Source organism: Cydia strobilella, chromosome 17 (genome assembly GCF_947568885.1).
Source record: "Cydia strobilella chromosome 17, ilCydStro3.1, whole genome shotgun sequence".
Lineage (NCBI taxonomy): Eukaryota > Metazoa > Arthropoda > Insecta > Lepidoptera > Tortricidae > Cydia > Cydia strobilella.
This window is the reverse complement of record NC_086057.1, coordinates 15,604,932-15,625,254: the sequence shown is the minus strand read 5'-3', so window position 1 is coordinate 15,625,254 and position 20,323 is coordinate 15,604,932. Positions and strand designations below refer to the sequence as shown.

Here is a 20,323-nt window from a genome sequence, read left to right as displayed (position 1 = left end):
ACGGTGCTTTCTCCGATAATGTAGGGCTAGGCGCTTTGTCAGATGGAACAGGACTTGGTGCCTTTTCAGATTGGGCCTTCTCCGATGGTACCGGACTAGGCGCCTTTTCTGAAGGCGCTAGACTTGGTTTCCTTTCAAAAGGTGCCTTCTCTGATAAAGTAGGACTAGGCGCTTTGTCAGAGGGCGCAGGGCTGATTGCCTTGTCAGATGGTACTAAACTTGGTGCCTTGTCTGATAACGTTGGGCTAGGCGCCTTTTCTGACGGAGCCTTGTCAGATGGTATCGGGCTTGGTGCTTTCTCAGATGGTACTGGACTTATTGCTTTGTCAGATGGGGCCTTTTCAGATGGTACTGGGCTTGGTACTGGGCTGGGAGCCTTCTCTGAAAGGGCCTTTTCAGACGGTACTGGGCTTGGTGCCTTCACCGATGGGGTCTTCCCAGACGGTATTGGGCTGGATGCGTTCTCCGATGGGGCCTTTTCAGACGGTACTGGGCTTGGTGCCTTCTCCGATGGGGCCTTCTCAGACGGTACTGGACCTGGTTCCTTCTCCGATGGCACCTCTTCAGATGGTTCAGGGCTTACTGCTTTATCTGAAAGTGCTTTCTCTGATAACGTTGGGCTAGATGCCTTTTCCGAAGGGGCCTTGTCTGACGGAACTGGACTAGGTGCCTTCTCCGAAGGCCGACTTGGGGCCGTTTTCGACGGGGCCTTCTCTGATAATGTAGGGCTAGGCGCTTTGTCAGATGGAACTGGGCTTACTGCTTTATCTGAAGCAATGAGGCTGGGTGCCCGTTCTGACGGTGCTTTCTCCGATAATGTAGGGCTAGGTGCCTTGTCAGATGGGGCTTTCTCAGATGGCACAGGGCTAGACGCTTTGTTTGATGAGGCCTTCTCAGATGGTACGGGGCTAGGTGCCTTGTCGAATGACAAAAGTTTATTTGCTAAATTTAGTTCTGTTTCTAGGCTGTCGATGACTTCAGTCTGTTGTTTTTGCGGACTGAGGTCCTTTTCAGGTTTATCTGAAAGTGGCGTTGTTTCTGTAAGTTCGTCGGATGTCACGTCTTCCTCTTTCTCCTCTTTTTCTGGACTCAGTTTTTCATGTAATTTATCAATAGCACCCAAAATTCCTGAATCCCTCTCAATTCTTAAGCCCTTTGAAGTTACGTCGACAACTTCTTTACTTATACTAGTTTCAATAGGTTTAGCCAAGTCGGTTGTGTGCTTTACGTGTTTTTCATCGTCTATGCCTTTTTCTGTTACACTGTCTTGTTTGGATATGCTTTGAACTTTTTCACCATCGACCGACACCTCTGGCTGATATTCCTTTTCTATACTTACTTGCTTTTCATCAAGTTTGTCAGAAGTTTCAGCCTCTATTAGGAGGTGCTTTTCTAATAGTTTGTCAGTTTTTTCGAATATTTGACTGGATATGTCACTAACTACTTTAGTCGCCGTTTCAATGATACTTGATTTTCTTTCGTCGTGAGTTTCTTCAGCTTCATCTTTTTCCTTGTCAAGGGAAAGTTTACTTTCTTTCAACGAAAGTAGACAATGTTCTTTATCCGGGCTTTCTTTATGTCCATTTTGAATTTCTGCCTTGCGACTTTCATGCACATCAGCTGTTGTTACGGTCAAATCTTCATGTGTTTGTACAGTCTTTGTTTTATCTGTGATAGTCAAATCTTTATAAGTGCTACCTACTTTAGCAAAATGGTCTGCTTTTGTTTTGTCTTCGACTATACTCTGATCATCTATCTCTGAACTGGGTTCTTTCGAGTGAACCTTGCTGAGAAGATTATCAGATTTGAGGATGTTTTTATCGATGGTGACGGTTTCTTCAACAACAGGTTCATGGACCAATTGAGTTGATTTTTTATCAAATAACATTTCTTCTACCTCTAGCATATCTTTTTCTAATTTAAAGCTCTTCTGAGTTTCATCAAACGTCTGCTGAATTTCATAATGATCATTTGAAGACACGCCATTTTTAAAAACCTCGTGCTCTTTAATAGCTTTTGTTATTTGTTGTTTAATTTCACTAGATATTTGTTTTTCTGTTGATATTATTTCATCATGTAACTTTTTAGTTTCTTGGCTTGTGACAAAATCTATTTCATCTAAAGCCTGCACTGTTTCATCTGCTTTCGTTGCCACCTCTTTGACAGTCTTTTTGGATGTTACACTTTCTTCAAAATTGTCTTTTTCTAGGTAATCAATACTTGTTCGTTTTTTATCAAATAGTATTTTTTGAGATATTGCTTCCTCCTTTTTCTTTAGATCAGCCATTCTCTCTTCTAATTTTTCTAGCGTTTTTGCTGTTTCCAAAGAAACGCTTAGTCTCCTCTCAGATTTTTCTTCTATCAAATCTTGATTGTCGTCTTTTTGTTCATCTGTTTCGACTAATTCTTGTAATGTTTCCTTAATCACTTTAGTCAAATCATCCTTCGCTTTTCTTTGGTCATGTGTGTCTTCTTTGATTTCACGTTTAACTCGCTTGCCCTCGCTAAGTACAGTTTTGTCTGAAACTTCGCTTAAATCTTCAGATGCAATTGATCTTGCAGGAGAAATCTCTTTGACCAAATCAGCAGTCTCTTGTTTAGTCTCTTTGTGTTTTTCTTCTTTTAGAGCTGTCTCACTTGAGATTAACTGCTTCGTTGCTTCAATAGCACTAGTTATCGTATCCGTTTTAAACAAGTGTTCAGGAGACTTCTGAAGCATAACTGGGGACTTTTCAGCCATGATTTCTTCTAAACTTTTATCAGATTTTAATACTTCAGCGACATCAGCAACAATTTTTTCTACGTCTATAGGGCTTAAAGGAGGCCTATCTATGCCTTCTAACTTACCTGCTTCTTCAATTTCTTTTTCGACGTCCTCAGGTATTGAGGGTATTTTATCTGCAATAATCTCTTCAACAATAACTACTTCGTCTTTGATGGGAGAGTCTACGGTAGTAATATGAGTCTCTCTTAATTGTTCTGTGTATTGTCCAAAGTTGAAGTCAGTATCATCGTACTCTTTGACTGGTTCTAGTTCTTTAATAGCGGGGACTTTACTCGGTTCTGGGTACATTGGTGATTCTGGTGCTGATCCCGGAGTAACCATCACCAGCTCAGCATGCGACGGGCGCTCTACAGTTTTTAAAACCACATCATGTTGGCTTCCTTTGAAGGACGTTGCAGCTTCAATTTCCTTAAGGGGCAGGTCTTTAGGTACTTTAATTTCATGAACAAAACCAATATTTGGTTTCCTTTTAAATATATCTTCTTCAACTGGGGTTTTCTTTTCCTCATATGTCCTGTAATCTACTTCTTCGTGTAAAGGCAGGTCTGCGACTTCATCGGGTGTTTTGACTATTTCCCTTAAAGGCGCTGGTATAGTTTCTAATTTTGGACTCTTGGCTTTAATGTCTAAAAGCGTTTGTGGGGGAACTATTTCCTTCGTTTCTTCTTTGATATGTTTTTCTTCTACTTGCTGATCCTCCTTGATTTCATCCAGAGTTATCCTCTCATCCTCTGGTAACGTCGGTGCTGTGGTCGCCCCTGATTCGATAGTAGTCGATATTTTTTCATCGGGTTGTGATTCCTGCATTACATTAAGTTCTATGGAATCTTTAGGTTTGACAGCACCGTTTTTGCTATCTGAAGTTTTCTTTTCACTACTATGGTCCTGTTTTTCTTCAACACTTACAGAGTGTTCTTTTGATTCTTGTTTAATATCTTTTTTCGATTCTATTATTGGTTTATCTTCAACATGTTCCTCTTTGAAATCATCCTTCTTCTTTTCTGATTCTTCCTTATCTTTAATGTGCTTTTGTAATTCATCCTCACGTTCTTGACTGGCCTCATGATCTGCGATAGAATCTTCAGTGTATTGCTCAACTTCTTCTTTTTCAATAATTAAGTACTCCTCCTCAAATTCTGCATCAGCTGTTGTTTCAATTTTTACGTCTTCTATTATTAGTTTTTCAATATCAGAACGTCCTACGAATTCTACTTTTTCTTCAGCCTCACTGTCTCTATTAAATACTGCTTCAATCTCTCTTACGATCTCTTGCTCTTCCCTGTCATCTAATTCTTGTAGTTTAATATCATCAAGTGACTTAGACGTATCCTCGTCTGATTTTTTGGCGTCTTTTAGAATGTCTTCGTAATTAACTCTCTGAAGTCCTTTTAGTTTTGAGTCAATTTTCACTGACTTAATAGATTTCGTGGGACTTTTCATAGCTTTTATTCCTTTCACTGGTGAAACTACAGGACGCGGTCTTCGTGAAATAGGTTCACGTTTTACTTTAGGTTTATCTGCAGTCTTCTGAATGATATCCCGTTTGGGAGATGGCTGTTTGTATTTTGATTCCATGACCTTGCGGTTCGCGGCTTCTTTAGTGCTTTTAGCTGGAGTACTTCCGGGGCTCAGTTTCCTTGTCTTAGCTTTAACTCTATCTTTCACAGCTGGTTGAATGCTGGAGATGGTCGATTTTACTTCTGCTGTCTTTTTCGGAGTGGCCGGCGGCGATTTCTTATCATCCCCTGGCTTTTTGTCTAATAAAGTAGTACTTGTTTTCTTTTCGGTTTTCTGTACCGCAGTCCGGTGACTAATTTTATTTCTAGTAGTCACACTAGTCGTTTCACTTTTTCGTACATCTAGTTTCCTACGTTCCGACTTTTTCACTTCCTGTTTCGTTTCCGTTTTAACTTCCTTTACCTCTTTTTCTTCAGTCTTATCGATTCGTTTCTTCTTTTCCGCTACTTTTTCTTTTTTCTTTACTTCTTTCTTTTTACTATCTATCACAGTGCTCTCGTACTGAGCAATTTTATCATCTAATTTGGTCTCTATCCTGCCAGTTATGGCCTCTTGCAGCACAGATTCAATTTTCTTTTCTTCGCCGTCAGTCAGTTCGCTGAGTAATTTATTATCTATGATGTTTTTCTCATCTTTAACCTTTGGGGGTGGTTCAGGTTCTGCAAATTTTTCGTCTTTCGTTTTATCTGTCTTTTCTTTGCTTTTCGTGGTCCTGGTACTTTTAACTCTTGTCGTAGTTGTAGGTTGTGGGGCCGGCGGTGCAATTTGTCGGCCCGTGCATGTCGGGTGGTGTAAGAACTCAAGATGTTTGAGTTTTTCTAGGCCTTCGAAGATTTTATGCTGTGGGGTTGAGCCTGGGAACATTATTCGGGTGATGGTGTCATCAGGGTTGGCTGGTCGCCATACGAGGAGAGCACAGATGGAGACGAGATTGGGGATGGGGAAGTTGAATGCGCTGGAGACGCTGGCTCCCTCGAAGAGCTTCTGTTCACTGTTGTGCCATTTCTTGAGGAAGTCACGCACGTGCTTGGAGTCCTTGGACGGATTCAGGACGTACATGTCGAGTGTACCTGCAATGTGATGATTTAATTAGCTTTTATTTTGTGCCGACAATTTGAAAAGGTATCCGATGTTGCTTAATTAGGTTATTTTGTAAAAGTAACCAACTTTATGACACTAGTTGGCTCAGGGCTACGGTAGTATTGTCGAGGCTTCATGTTGAGCTTGATATTGACGTCTAAGGACTCGTGCAGTCGAAATGTACTGTGTCCGACTTTGTGATACAAACTAAGAGGCTCGGCCCGACAGAGCTACCGCTGTCGGGCTAGCACATGATTGGCGCGAGAGTATCTCGCCCGGGAGATGGACTACCCGTACTTCTTTAATTTTATACAGTTAGAAAAAGATGGGTAGTCTACAGTCGCGGCCACATATCGCTGTTGAGGCCACATATTGAGGCTGACATTCAAGTGTAAGCCCTCCTTGACCTAATCATATGTATATCTAGCGTGACTTCAAGGTATACTAGCCGGTCTGCAGTCGATATGTACCTACTATGTCCGACCTTGTGATACAAATTAAGGCGCTACGGTAGCTCTGTTGAGACTTCTGGTTGATATATCGGAGCCCTCTTATAGGAGATCTTAAAGTTTGAGGTCTAAGCCTAGTCTGTACGTACCGTGTCCAACTTTGTGGTACAAGTTAATAGGTTCAGGGCTACGGTAGCACTGCTGAGGCTTCAGGTTGAGGTGTCGGAGATCCGCCATCATGTCGGAACCCTCCTGTAGGAGGGACACGAGAAGGGGATCCGCGTCTTTGTCCCCGTCGGGGCTTGCAAGGGCGCGCCGCTCCTAAAACAAGAAAAATAGAGATTTAGTAATTTTGCACACGTTCATTATTTTTGTATACATACAATGCACTGCCAGACACATTTATAAGGAGTATCAGAAATACTCTATTTTTAATACAGTTGCTCAAAAAGTGCTACTTTTCGTGGCTGTTTAGCGTGCGGAAAGTTGGTTTTTGCGAACTAGTGCTTTTTAGTTTTCCAATTTTTTTAAAGTTATACTTGTTCCAATTCATGACTACTTATTGATGAGTGTTTATATTAGTTTCCTTTAAACGTCGTAATCAATATAAAAACCTACTGTTAATGTAAGAATACGAAAAATATGCATAGTTCATATTTTATTACTTACCTTACTTACCTCTTCATCATTATACGTTTATTTTTTAATGTTGAAAAACCGTTCTTAATAAGTTGTCTGAATAACGCCTGTCAAAGAAGAGGCGTATTTTCTTACTGCAAGAATGTTTAAAGTTTCCAAAGGCAACATTCGATATTGTTTTTATAAATATACGATACACAAATAATCGTAAATAACGATATTTAGTTAATAATAGTACAAAGTTTTAATATTTACAATTGTTTCTGTCTTATAGAACATGCATTTGAAAAAAAAAACTTTAATTGAAGTGGGTTCAATAATAATAACAAAATCTATTCTAGTCGAATAAAAGCTAGAAAAACACCTCTTCATAATGTCAATGTCAATGATGTCACAGAATTAATAATATAAAAAGTTTCGAATTCCATTCCTTAATACTTGTTGCTTTTCTTTTATTTTTTCACAACTCTATTAAAAAACGTCGTTCGATACACGTGCGGATATGTCATTCTTCTCTCGTCCCGAGTCTTGCCACTCGCCTACGGCTCGTGGCAAGATATCTCGGTACTCGTGAAGTAATGACATACTTTCCGCACTAGCATCGAAATGTACTATTTTATGTTAGTCTAAAAACTATTACTGTTTTTGAATATGATAAAGTTTACATTGAAGTCATTGAATAATAAAAACGTCAGTCAATAAATGTACATAGAATAATAATTAAAATGATGCGATGATGTGCTAGTTTAAACAAAAATATAACTAGTTTATTTAATCTAGCAAGATTTTGGGACAAAACAATAAGTACATAACATAGGTACCTATAATTAAAGACCACAAATTCTCACATTGTCTTCATTGTATATGTCCAGTTGTCCACACACAAAATCATTCTTCCATTATTTTTAGGATTAATAAACACTGTACTAACGTCGACCACACCTCACGATTAGTGTGTAATTAACGTCATACCGCACGGAGTGTAAAGTGATACTTTACACTTCAACCCCGAACTATAGTCCACCAGCACGTAGATAATCTACTGCTTCAGAGCGCGCGCGGTAACAAATTATGGCAGGAATGTTATTAAGGATTCACAAATTGTTTAAGAGTAAAGGGAACGACGTTACGTGACTGTTTCTCCATACAAATGTAGTCCACACTTTCCTCTAAAGAAAATTTGTATATTTGCTTTTATAGCGGCAACAGCAATACATCATCTGTAAAAATTTCAACTGTCTTTATTACGGTTCATGAGACACATCCTGGTGACAGACGGACGGACAGCGAAGTCTTAGTAATAGAGTCCCGTTTTACCCTTTGGGTATGGAACCCTAAAAACAAACTGTAAAACCAAATGACATTTGAATGACAAAACCATGACAGATTTTAAAATTTCAATAATTCTCCAGTACTTTCAGTAGTGTTACGCTGAATTTCAACTGCGAGTGGAGCGGATCATTTAATGACTCCTCTTGTCTCTGACTCGCAAAAGTAAACTGTATATAAGCACTTTCAAAGAGTAATAATTATTGTATCCTTCTCGGTCAGTCATAACTCCCTCATTACTCTTCCGTAAGTGGAAGCTTTACTTGTAGATAGTACTCAATTATGTTTCTTTATTGTTTCGTACAAAAGCTCTGATTATGTGTCTTTGCTAACGATTTTACTGTTTGGTATCCGCCCTGCTTGATCTCTAATTCGATTATGCGAGACACTTTTAATCTTGGCAAATACCTATATTGAGGTAATAACTAGAAGCCATTGCAGTAAATCATAATTTATGATTCATAAAAGCTAGTATTATCATCTTTTCATCACACTTGCATCTTATTTCATGCAGGTGTACTAAACGACAAAGGCCTATATTGTTGAATATAAGTAATATAATATAATATATTATAATATAGGTATAACAGAAATCACAATAAGTAACTATTTGCATTGTGCATGTCTGTGAAGCCACCCTGGATATAGAACACATACATATCTGACGTTTGACAACTGTCAAATACTATAAAGACAATGCAGATTCACATCTTTTTATAGTGCATTGTTGTCGCTAGTATTTTCCCCAGACTCACTTCGCACACAGGTTCTTAGCACAGACACAAGACTAAAATTGAAGGAATTCGTATACGTATTCATTGCTTCAACTAAAGTTTACAAATAACTTTCATAACCGTCGAAATACTTTTTAATATTACAAAACAATAATATTTAATGTATATGGATGCGTTCTCATGTTCAGTAAGCAGGGTGTATTCGCGCGTGTAGCTATCGGATCGGGTTGCGCACTTGATACCTGACATTGACGGTATGGCGCCAAATAGCCAACTTTACTGCGAAGCGGAGGTTTATGCGCTGATATAATTAGTACAGCTCACGACCAAGTAGTTATTGCCATTACATCTTGGTTAGAGCATCCTATTAGTCCAGATAGTCAGTACTTACTTCCAGGTTGCAAAAGAAATGTCCAATCTGCGGATACACAGACGCCTGTGCCTTCCTGCGCAGCACAGCCGCCATGCCCGCAGCGGAACAGTTGTTCAGCCTGGTAAGCAGCACGGCGTCCAGGCGGTCCAGATGGCGAGCGAAGTCCCACCAGCACGCTTTGCGAGAGAATCCGCCGTCAACTGGAATGGGAAAGGGATATATTAGTCTGGAGAATTAAGTAAAGGTTTAAATAACGTTACTTTTTTTAGAAACAGTGATGTATAATCTTTTGGTGAAGTGGACCTGCTGATGAACACCATAAAATAATTTCGTATTAGGGTATTTGACTGACTAAGTAGTCAAATCAGTATCTTTTTTGAACCGTAATCCATTCCATATAATGTTATAACTCAACTCAACTCCACAAGTGACGTCATGGTCTAGTTTTTATACATATGTAAAATTGTGTTGTAGGTGTTTTAAATTGTGTCAAAAAATGCCAGTTTTCTTCGTTTTTAAATAATAATCTGGTGCTTTATTTTGTGCATGGTGTGAAATAATGTATTTTAAATAAGGACAACAATAAAATAGAGTTATTTGTACCTAAACAACCAATCAAAACCATGCAGCGTTATGGTCGGTTGTGGCTTATCCCGTTTAACATCTTTTGTGTTTTTATTCACAGCTACTACGGCCTAGTTAGTAAGATACCCAACGAAGCTGAATAAAGATAATCTTACCTATCTGATCTAAATGTAAACTACTACACTAACACTAAATTAATTACAAAGTGTCCCCGAATCAGTCAAAGTGTTTGCTAGACCGCAATTGATTAAGAGTAGATTCGTGTCGATTACTTGATATTAAGACGGACTTAAGTGCATGTACTTCTAGATAAGGATTTCCCATGTAGGGATTTATCTTATTCTATTCTTCGTGGAATCCAGTGATTAGAAAATGTAAGGGGGAAAAAATATCACATACCATCGGATGTCGTGAGTGTTGTGTGTAGGCAAAGTGACAACCATATTTCTGTGGTGACAACCCTAGCGTACAAGTTAATAATCAAGATCAAGTGCGGGTAGTTTGCAACACCCGCGCACCAAGAAGATGTTGATACAATTCCTCGCCAGTCTGCCTGTGACCACGAACGTAACGTCACGTTCGAAACGTCAGGCCATAAATAAACGTAAGTTTTTACGCGATTAAGTCCCCGTGTTAGTTAAAAATTATCAAATCAAATTATTATTTTTAATTACATTAATGCGTATGTTTTATTTTATTTTTTTATTTCACGTTTTTGTTTACCCTCCTTTTATTCTTTTCAGTGAGGTAATAAAGGAGTGATATCTTTTTGATGTCATAAAGTCATAACGTATGTTTGATTTGACCTCATTGTCTCTGTGCAGTAGCAGGAACTTTATTAGCCCATCAATTTGAAATGGGCATCGTTTTCAATAAGTCAACAAAAATAATAATAGAGCTCAAACCAGTAGTCAAATAAATTTCTTTTTTAGAACTGTCAAAACGATTAGCCTATGGAATTTATATGAAACACTAGCAAATTACGTCACGGACAAGTTACCTATTCTGTAGTTCTATACGATTGATAAAATATAAATTATATCTAAAAATAACTGCTTTCTTACGTTTCTCTATTAATAATTAAATTTTTATTATAGTTAACATTCCTATCGGTCAACTTGTCTCATTTCCGTCATATTTTCCATTTGTAACCAAAATGTTACCGATGACCGAATTAATTTGGTAACCGCAATCACCGAGCCGAATCATCGCAATCGGGGTGATGTATCGTGCAAACAGTGTGCTGAAATCGTATTTACAATTCACAATTCACTGACTGTTTGCGAATCATATTGAAATTGGTAGCTGACAGTGATAGGAAGAGCAATAGGGATATTTGTTGATTTCTTTTATGATATTCTCTTCTCTCTGTCCTTAGTACTTATTTATTTAATCGTATGGCATTATATTGTACAGATGCAGATACATATTAAATCAGACTCCAGAGAATGAATGCACTTGATAGCTTCGTCGTAACAAAGGATCAGCGTACTGAGGATCGTGACCACTGGTTTTGTCGGTGATAACCTTCACCTCCGCAAGAAAGCCTAAAATATACTTGATGTAAGCAAATCTTCTATCCTGCAGATGTCCATTGTTAACCCTCTTTAGGCACCACTTCTACATTATAATATAACTTGCTACTTAAGTGTGCTAATCTTGCAGATGTCCATTCTTAACCCTCTCTAGGCCCCACTTCTACATTATAATTTAACTTGCTACTTAAGTGTGCTAATCCTGCAGATGTCCATTCTTAACCCTCTCTAGGCCCCACTTCTACATTATAATTTAACTTGCTACTTAAGTGTGCTAATCCTGCAGATGTGCATTGTTAACCCTCTCTCTAGGCCCTACTTCTACATTATAATATAACTTGCTACTTATGTGCTTTTAGCACATTGACACAAAGAACAGAAATGTTGTTACTGCTGTTCATTACCCTGTGCAACTGTGAAAAATTAATTAGTTTTCTCGTAAATTGGGTCAAACTTGACGGGCCGCCATACGAGATAATAAGCTGTTTGATGAGCTCTTTTAACCACATTTGCTTAAACGTTAATTCATGTTTCAGTAAAAATAAGCTTCCATTTTGATTTAAAGCATGACCAGGAGATTCCTGGCAGGAATATATGATCACGCGCCATGTTGCGGAATTTCACTGAAACTAATTTTTTCATACTAACTACTGAACTGTCACCCTATACACAAGAATAACAGCGCCCTCTTGGCAATGATCATATATTACTGGCCAGGCTTTAGTAACGAATCTGAAAGTATTCGTGGTTCGTTATTGAAGTACCTATTGAGACACTAAATTAGGCTAATAAAAAAAACTAAAAAATTGTCGACATAATTATTGTAGCCCAATTTGAATAGTTAATAGGCACAAAAAAATATTGCTGGCGCATCACTAATCTTTTAGTTAATATTGCTACTGAATTGGTAAACCCGTTATAAACAATTAGTAACATTTTATTTAACACATTGAGAAATAGTTTGTGTGTACAAACACACAAACAATCAGTTTCCGTTCGGTCTGGGATAAAAGTAATGTTCATTGAGCCATTTTCTTTTATTTTTAATACAAGCTGTACCCGCGACTACAGGATTTGCCACACTGGATGCGTTCTGCGGTCAGCGGTCAGGTCAAACCCGCATTATGTACGAACATCATTGACAGCAACTTTGAAGTTGAAGTTTGACCTGACCGCTGCAGAACGCAACAGTGTGGCAAATCCTTAAATGCGTAGGATTGGGCTTGTGATATTAAATTTCTCCTCTCTCCTCCTGTTTTTTTAAGGGGTAGGTCTTTTAGCTTAGTTCATGCCTAAAACTAAAGCTTTCTACAACAGCAACCAGACATACATACAAAGAATCGGACCGAAATACATAATTAAATTAGCATTTAATATTTGACGACCGGTTTGGCCTAGTGGGTAGTGACCCTGCTTGTGAAGCCGATGGTCCTGGGTTCGAATCCCGGTAAGGGCATTTATTTGTGTTCCTGAGTCATGGGTGTTTTCTATGTATTTAAGTATTTATATATTATATATATCGTTGCCTGAGTACCCATAATACAAGCCTCCTTAGGCTTACCGTGGGAATTAGTCAATCTGTGTAATATTAGAGGCTATTATGAGACGTATCAGCTTAGCGAGCCTATGATACGAATGTTTAGCGAGCCCATGTGACGCATCAGCTTAAAGAGCCTATGATGCAAATGTTTAAAGAGACCATATACAAATCTGCTTAAACAGCTCATGTTATAAATAAGTTTAAAGAGCCCATATTACAGAATTGCTTAGAGCCCATATTACAAAATGCTTAAAAAGCCCATGTTAATTTCGTTAAAAGAGGTCATAATACAAATCTGTTAAACCAGTTAGCTAAAGACATAAATTAAAGTTGCTTATAGAGAGCCCATGATTTAAAGTTACTCAAAGAGCTGGATATAAATACAAGTCCGGTTGAGGTGTGAGTTTGCTAAGAGCTGGCAATTGATTATAAGAAGTTTGCTTTTTAGAGCTTGCAATTGTCTACAAGATATTACAAAGGCTGAAAGTTGTTTACGTGATGTTTTCCTTCAGGAGTTGATGTTTGCTTTAAGAGCTGAATATGTCTACATGATGTTTTCCTCTAGAAGTTGATGTTTGCTTTAACTCTCGGGAGTTGTTTACTTGATGTGTACTTTAAGAGCTAAGAGTTGTCTACATGATGTTTTCATTGATGAGTTAATATTTGGTGTAAGCTTTAAGAGCTTACAATTGATTTTAAGAAGTTTGCTTTTAGAGCTTACAATTACCTACAAGATGTTAAAAGGGCTGAAAGTTGTCTACGTGATGTTTCCCTTCAGGAGTTGATGTTTGCTCTAAGAGCTGAATATGTGTACATGATGTTTCTCTCTAGAAGTTTATATTTGCTTTGAGAGCTGAGAGTTGCCTACAAAATATTTAATTATGAGCTGATAATTGTCTACATGTTTTCCTTTAGTTTAAAAGTTGATAATTATTTGATTTACGAGCTGACATTTGCCAATAAGATGTTTGCTTTAAGAGCTGACAGTTGTCAACATCATGATTCATTTAAGAACTGACATGAATCTATATGACATTTGCTTTACGATGTTACTCTTGTCTACATGACGTTTGACTACATGATAATTCTCCTAAAATAAAATAAAGAGGATGTACACGGTTAGAGCCGACTGCTCATTGATTGAGTTGAGATCTTATGATCGAATTTATAATACCGTGATAACTTCATAAAATTTACAACATTCCAGTGCTTAAAGAGCCTTACACTAAGAAATAGACATTTTGATGTGGCCTAAAGGGGTCTCAACACCAGAAGCTGACTTGAAACTGTAACAGATGTTAATTGGCTTTCGTTTTGATGGTTATAGGACAGACATCGGGGCCATCGGATTCACAGAGCACCAATCGCCTACGTCACCAGGTCCTCTGTCGTGACTTGAAGGCGCACGACGCGCAGAAGTTCTGTGGTGCTGCTTGGTGACCTTCGTGGGCGAAGGATTTTCATCAGGAGGCCGAACTGATAACCGATTATGTGGATTGCTCGGGTGCAGCCCTACGATTGGTGTCGATGGTCACACTACGTGTGGCGCGTCCCGGACTGACAGAGGAGCATCGCCCGCCATTACGGCGTCGGAGTGTGATTTACCTAAGCTATGCCTGTTTTCCGTGGTTTTATGTATTAAATCCCTTATTTAATGATGTATGGTGATTTCTCCTCTAATAGTAAGAATGTGCTATAATATTTATTTATTATTATTATTTATTTATTTAATATTAACCTTTCGTATGCGCATGTCAAAAAATTGCCTTATAAATAGCAATCGTGATAACTTCATGTTTAAGTTGAATATATATGGAGCAGATCTGCTCCTAAGCCTACGGAAGGTTAATTTGATAAAAACTTGTTACTTCCTACTAGTAATCAATCTGCCTACACAAAGTTGACCTTGATGTTAATTTAAGCTACGTATTTTTCTTTTGCAAAACAAAAGGAAATCGGAAACTGGGAAGTACTTTAGATTAAACATTGAGAAATGGCTAAAGAAGTTATTTCAGAATTGGCTTTTAAATATAAGGCATCGAAAGCTGAGAAAGGATACCTAACTTTGATCAGGGAAAAGGAAAAAAGGTCCTGTCAATAGGTATAAATAGACCGAAAATGTTCCCCAGAGAAGATTTGAAAAAGGTTTGACAGTAAGTTTCTACTATGTGCCTTTATCGTCTTTGTACTTAAACAGGACAAAAAAAACCGGACAAGTGCGAGTCGGACTCGCCCACCGAGGGTTCCGTATAAATTTAAGTTTTAGTATTTGTTGTTATAGCGGCAACAGAAATACATCATCTGTGAACATTTCAACTGACTAGCTATCACGGTTCATGAGTTACAGCCTGGTGACAGACAGACGAACAGTGGAGTCTTAGTAATAGGGTCCCGTTTTTACCCTTTGGGTACAGAATCCTAAAAATGTTTGCATAACAGTATTTTTATTATCTAGGAAATCGGATTAATTGCAATAAGGTCGTTTTCCCTCTTGGTTGGAGGGGCAGATGGCAGTCGCCAGTAAAAACTAGTGCCTACGCCAATTCTTAGGATTAGTTGCCAAGCCAATCCCAGGCTTCTATGAGTTATAAGTTTCAAATGTGGCCCTATGTCACTCGTGTCATAAAATTCTCGATTGATACCTTCTTTGCCAGTTCTAATTATAATCTATATACCCATAGACATATATAAATACATATGTACAGCGAATGCCCCAAGTTACGTACCCACGTCGCCATACATATCATTATCATATTAGCCCTTTATCGCCCACTGCTGAGTTTAGGTCTCTCTTCTAGTACGCCACTACTGAGCTAAAGCTAATTTCATCCAGTGACTCGCAATATTCCAAATTGTCCACCCAACGAGCCAACGGACGCCACGGCGGGGCTTCTTTCATCCGATAGCGGCCATTACGACAATTTAGTCCACCTGCCATCACTCTGCCTAGCAACATGTCCCGCCCAACTCCATGTTTGGTGATGACGTAACCCACGTCTTGAAGCCTGATAAGATAAGATATATTTATTTGCAAAAATGTAGTGGTAAACATAGTTGGAAAGTGGGTAATTTTAAATTCATACATTCCTTATTAACTAGTACCGACCATACTAATAATCAAGTCTTGATACGAGCTGTATAGAAGGATAATTATTGTTAGAGCACTGACTATACATACAGATACTGCTAAAACGGTTTAAAAAGATATTAAAGGAGAATGGGCACTTTAGTATGGGAAGTGTACCATGGATGTATACTGTTGAGACATATGTCGTTTTAAAGCTCTTAATCGTAGTATCATTTTATAGTATGGCACCAACCTTAGACAACTTGCAGGGACAGAGCTATACAAAAAAAAAAGTTGCGCACATAAGCAGTTATTTTTCATAAGACGCTTGATATAATAAGTTGTAGCGTATTTTAATAGAAAGGATATGAAGAATGCTTTATGTTCCTTGTATCAACACCAACAATAAAGTATTTAAAGGGATTCAATTAACAGTTTAAAAAAATCGTCATACTAAAAATGACTTGCTGTACAGCGGAATAACAGTGTATACACATGCCATGTATATCATGTAAAAAGTATCTGTATAAGCTATTTTTCGTATAATATAGCTGAGGTCATACGCTTGCAGGAATCGAAATATAACTATTTAATGAGTGAATTAATTGTAGTTAATTACGCCTTAATTTTTCTACTCACCGCTAGATGTCGCTACAAGGCAAAATTCAACTTGACGTAAAGCATTTCTAAAGTGCGGTAATCTCGTCAGTCTTACTCCATCATTAAAAAAATATATAAATAGTTGACCAATGTCTATGGACTTTCTAAAGTAATGTCAAGATGACGCTCAATGTAACATGCAATTTAAAATAATGAACATTGTCATTATGTACAAAATAGCGTATTTTAAATGAGCTAGAATTTTTTCCAACCGAAAGACATTCCATTGATTTATTTCAAACCCGATGTATCTCAGCGAGTACCCCACTACATATATACCTATGCTCTTTGATGATCTTCACTAGGTAAATAACGCGTAATCGGGGTAATATTATGAGTTGTTGTTACAATGGTTGTATATGAAAGTATTATTTTTTCGTATAGCTCCTATAATAGTGATCGTCTCCATGGATAAAAACGAAGGCTCACAATTCTACATGAAGGTAATTTCAATAAAAAGTGCTATTTAAAAAGTATTCAAAAAATAAGTTCCAATACACCTAGGTATTTGATATATCGTATTATCCGCGTATTACCCGTGGTTCCACTGTTTTGTACCACAGTGGGTCCACGGTTTTTTTTTTCCGTAGACCCACAATTGTTCGCCAGTGGATCTACGGGTAACCCCAGCGCCAGGGGGAGACACTGAGGATATGTGAGGTATCTACTCACTAAAAAACCTGGGGTGTTCGTCTCTCTGCCTTTGGGGTGGAGTCACGGGCACGCGGCGTCACTCATCCGCAACCCCACCAGCAGCTGCCCATTAGGACCCATCACCGGGAAACCTAACGTCCCTACCTACCTACGCGGTTTTCCCCAAAGTGTAATGTTTTCACGGACGTCACACTAAATCAATAGGTAGGTTAGGTTCGAGTTGTAAGAGTTTCAATAGTAGTTTACTCAAGAGTACGTCTGAATGTCGTACCGAAGGGCAAACCCCCCAAAAATAGAGGGGCTCCGTCTAATTAAGTTGAGAAGGAAATGCAGTGAACGGAAAGGAAATCTTTTTTGCAAGAGAAACAGTGCGACTGCGAAGGGACCGCGGGTAAAAATTCATTATCCGTAGACCCCTGTTTAGAACGGAGCGTTTACGGGGGAAAAATACCTGTGGTCCTACTGTTTTGTACCACAGTGGGTCGAAGGATATTTTTTTCCCTGTCGTCGCCGTCCTTTTTAATTACACGTGGTATTCGAACATCATCATGTCAGCCGATAGACGTCCACTGCTGAACATAGGCCTCCCCCAAGGCTCGCCACTCCGACCGATCCTGTGCCGCTCGCAACCACCGAATTCCCGCGACTTTCACCAGGTCGTCACTCCATCTCGTTGGAGGCCTACCGGCAGTTCGTCTTCCGGTACGCGGACGCCACTCCAGAACCTTCCAGCCCCACTGGCCATCAGTTCTGCGAGCAATGTGCCCCGCCCACTGCCACTTAAGGTATTCGAACATATTCATACATTATCTACTTTTGAGTCTTCTGATATAGGTACGCAACCTTGGAAATGGACTGTCATGCCTAATTATTTTACTTGCTATTGTTTTCAGAATTTCACTGGCCATATTAGAGGACTTATATTCATTCATCGGATTCATACTTTTACTATATACCTGCCGCGTCAATTGATGGTCTGACAATGAATTAATTGGTAGGTACCTATATTTCTAAATAAATCATTGTATTAATAAATTATACTTACTTCCAAAAATGTCTACAAACATTTTACGTGACATGTAAATGTAGCGCATCTTTGCTCTGTTCAAAAAGCGCTTTATGGATTTTCTAATAATAATAAAATTGTTTATATGACTGCCTTTTGCGTATTTTCATTAGAAGCGTTTACTTGTTAGGACTTAGGAGTTCTCATGAGGGGGAAAATACCAATGAGTAGTAGTAGTAGTAGTAGTAGTAAACACTTTATGGACACAGATAATACAGTAAATGCAATATGTGGTGTGGTAACTGGTCGTGTCCACCCACAGCGCCATGGACAGGGCAACTATAAAGCGCGCGGTGGTTTATGCGATATAGGTAAGTACGCAGCGGGCAACGGATCTGACAATCAAAAATGTTGACAATAGATTTAATACGTTTTTATGGTAACAGAGTTGTTCATAGGCTTCATAGCAAAATAAATATTAATTCTGAAATACTTGAACTAAATGTTTAACTTGTACGGGACGCATTAGTACCTATAACATCTACTTTTCAGTGCTGTAGCTCGCATAATCCACAAAGTACAAAAAGCGGAGACTTGACGCCAGAAGGCATTCACATTTAGTCACCATCAGGCCAAACAGAAGTTTTAGTTGCGACCGTGAATATTGTATTGTGATTGTACATAATATATGCTGTAGGTATCGAGTTAATGACCCAAGAAGAGACCCATGATGAAGCCCAACTTTTTAAACTTAAGCAGAAACCAATCCGCTTTAGGGCCTCACCTTTATAGGTGAGCTCACCTATAATTGCGTGCGATTTGTTTATTTTTTGATTTAGATTTGCATTAGGTACATTTCGGTATTTGATCGAATGATTAAATTGGTTGACCCATTTAGCAGTAAAGTAAGTAATCTAAAATCGTATGCAATTTTTGCAAGGTCTAAAGAGGCCTTTACAATATAAATCCCAAAATTCTACACCTCTATGGATTCATGAAAAAAATATAAATGACATATACGTTTTTTCTTAAATCGATATTATGTATTACTTATAGACATGTGCGATATTTATAATTTCCATGGTGGAGGCGAATGGCCATCACGCTTTGAGTTGTTGTCGCTGTTCGGGGAGGTTTCCGCGTCACCACGCTCTCAATGACATCGTAAGGAGGGCCTTAATATCCGCCAACATCCCCTGTGTCCTGGAGCCGCCGGGCCTCTGCCGCACCGATGGCAAAAGGCCGGACGGCTTGACTTTGGTGCCGTGGCAGAGGGGTAAGTGCCTGCTGTGGGACGCCACGTGCGTTAGCACTTTCGCGGCCTTACACCTCGGCCGAACTGTGCGGACAGCTGGTGTCGCGGCAGATTTTGCCGCGGTCAAAAAGCGGGATAAGTACGCGAACCTGGCCGGTAATTATTATTTTGTACCCCTGGCGTTTGAGACTACTGGGTGCTGGGGGTCAGAGGCTATTGCCTTTATTAGGCAAGTGGGACGTCGCATTAGGGAGAGGGGGTCTGACGCCCGCGCGGGTTCGTACATGGTGCAAAGGTTGATGAAGTTTAGGGATCCGTACCCAAAGGGTAAAAGCGGGACCCTGTTGACTACACTGTCCGTCTGTCTGTCTGTCCGTCTGTCTGTCCGTCTGTCTGTCCGTCTGTCTGTCCGTCTGTCTGTCATCAGGCTGTATCTAATGAACCGTCATAGCTAGACAGTTAAAATTTTCACAGATGATGTATTTCTATTACCGCTATAACAACAAATATTAAAAACAGAATTATATAAATATTTAAGTGGGGCTCCCATACGACAAACATGATTTTTAGGGATCCGTACCCAAAGGGTACAAGCGGGACCCTATTACTAAGACTCCACTGTCCGTCTGTCTGTCCGTCTGTATGTCCGTCTGTCTGTCCATCTGTCTGTTTGTCTGTCTGTCTGTCCGTCTGTCTGTCCGTCTGTCTGTCACCAGGCTGTATCTCATGAACCGTGATTGCTAGACTGTTGAACTTTTCACAGATGATGTATTTATGTTTCCGCTATAACAACAAATACTAAAAAGCGGAACCCTCGGTGAGCGAGTCCGACTCGCACTTGTCCGGTTTGTTTTTGCCTTTTTGCGTAATGATACGGAACCCTTCGTGCGCGAGTCCGACTCGCACTTGGCCGATTTTTTTGCGTAACGGTACGGAACCATTCGTGCGCGAGCCCGACATTTGATAAAGTGGAACTTCTTATATTGACTAGAACCTAAACCTTACATCTATAAGGGTTTGGCGTCGCGTTTGGTGGATGCCACGGCCCACGGGTGACCAAAGGGCTAGCCAGTATTTTGCCCAGATAATTAGCATCGCCATTCAACTGGGAAAT

The 20,323-nt window shown here is 39.2% G+C and overlaps 1 protein-coding gene across 1 annotated transcript in view; it reads right to left on the bottom strand.

The window, feature by feature from the left end:
• The window catches only part of LOC134749114 (microtubule-associated protein futsch-like), a 251,041-nt gene that overhangs the window by 23,245 nt on the left and 207,473 nt on the right, over window positions 1-20,323 (bottom strand). The window contains exons 6-8 of the mRNA XM_063684018.1: window positions 8,926-9,107; window positions 5,982-6,153; window positions 365-5,373 (exon numbers count right to left, since the gene is read on the bottom strand). Coding sequence (XP_063540088.1) covers window positions 365-5,373; window positions 5,982-6,153; window positions 8,926-9,107 — 5,363 coding nt within the window. The remainder of the gene's footprint in view (window positions 1-364; window positions 5,374-5,981; window positions 6,154-8,925; window positions 9,108-20,323) is intronic.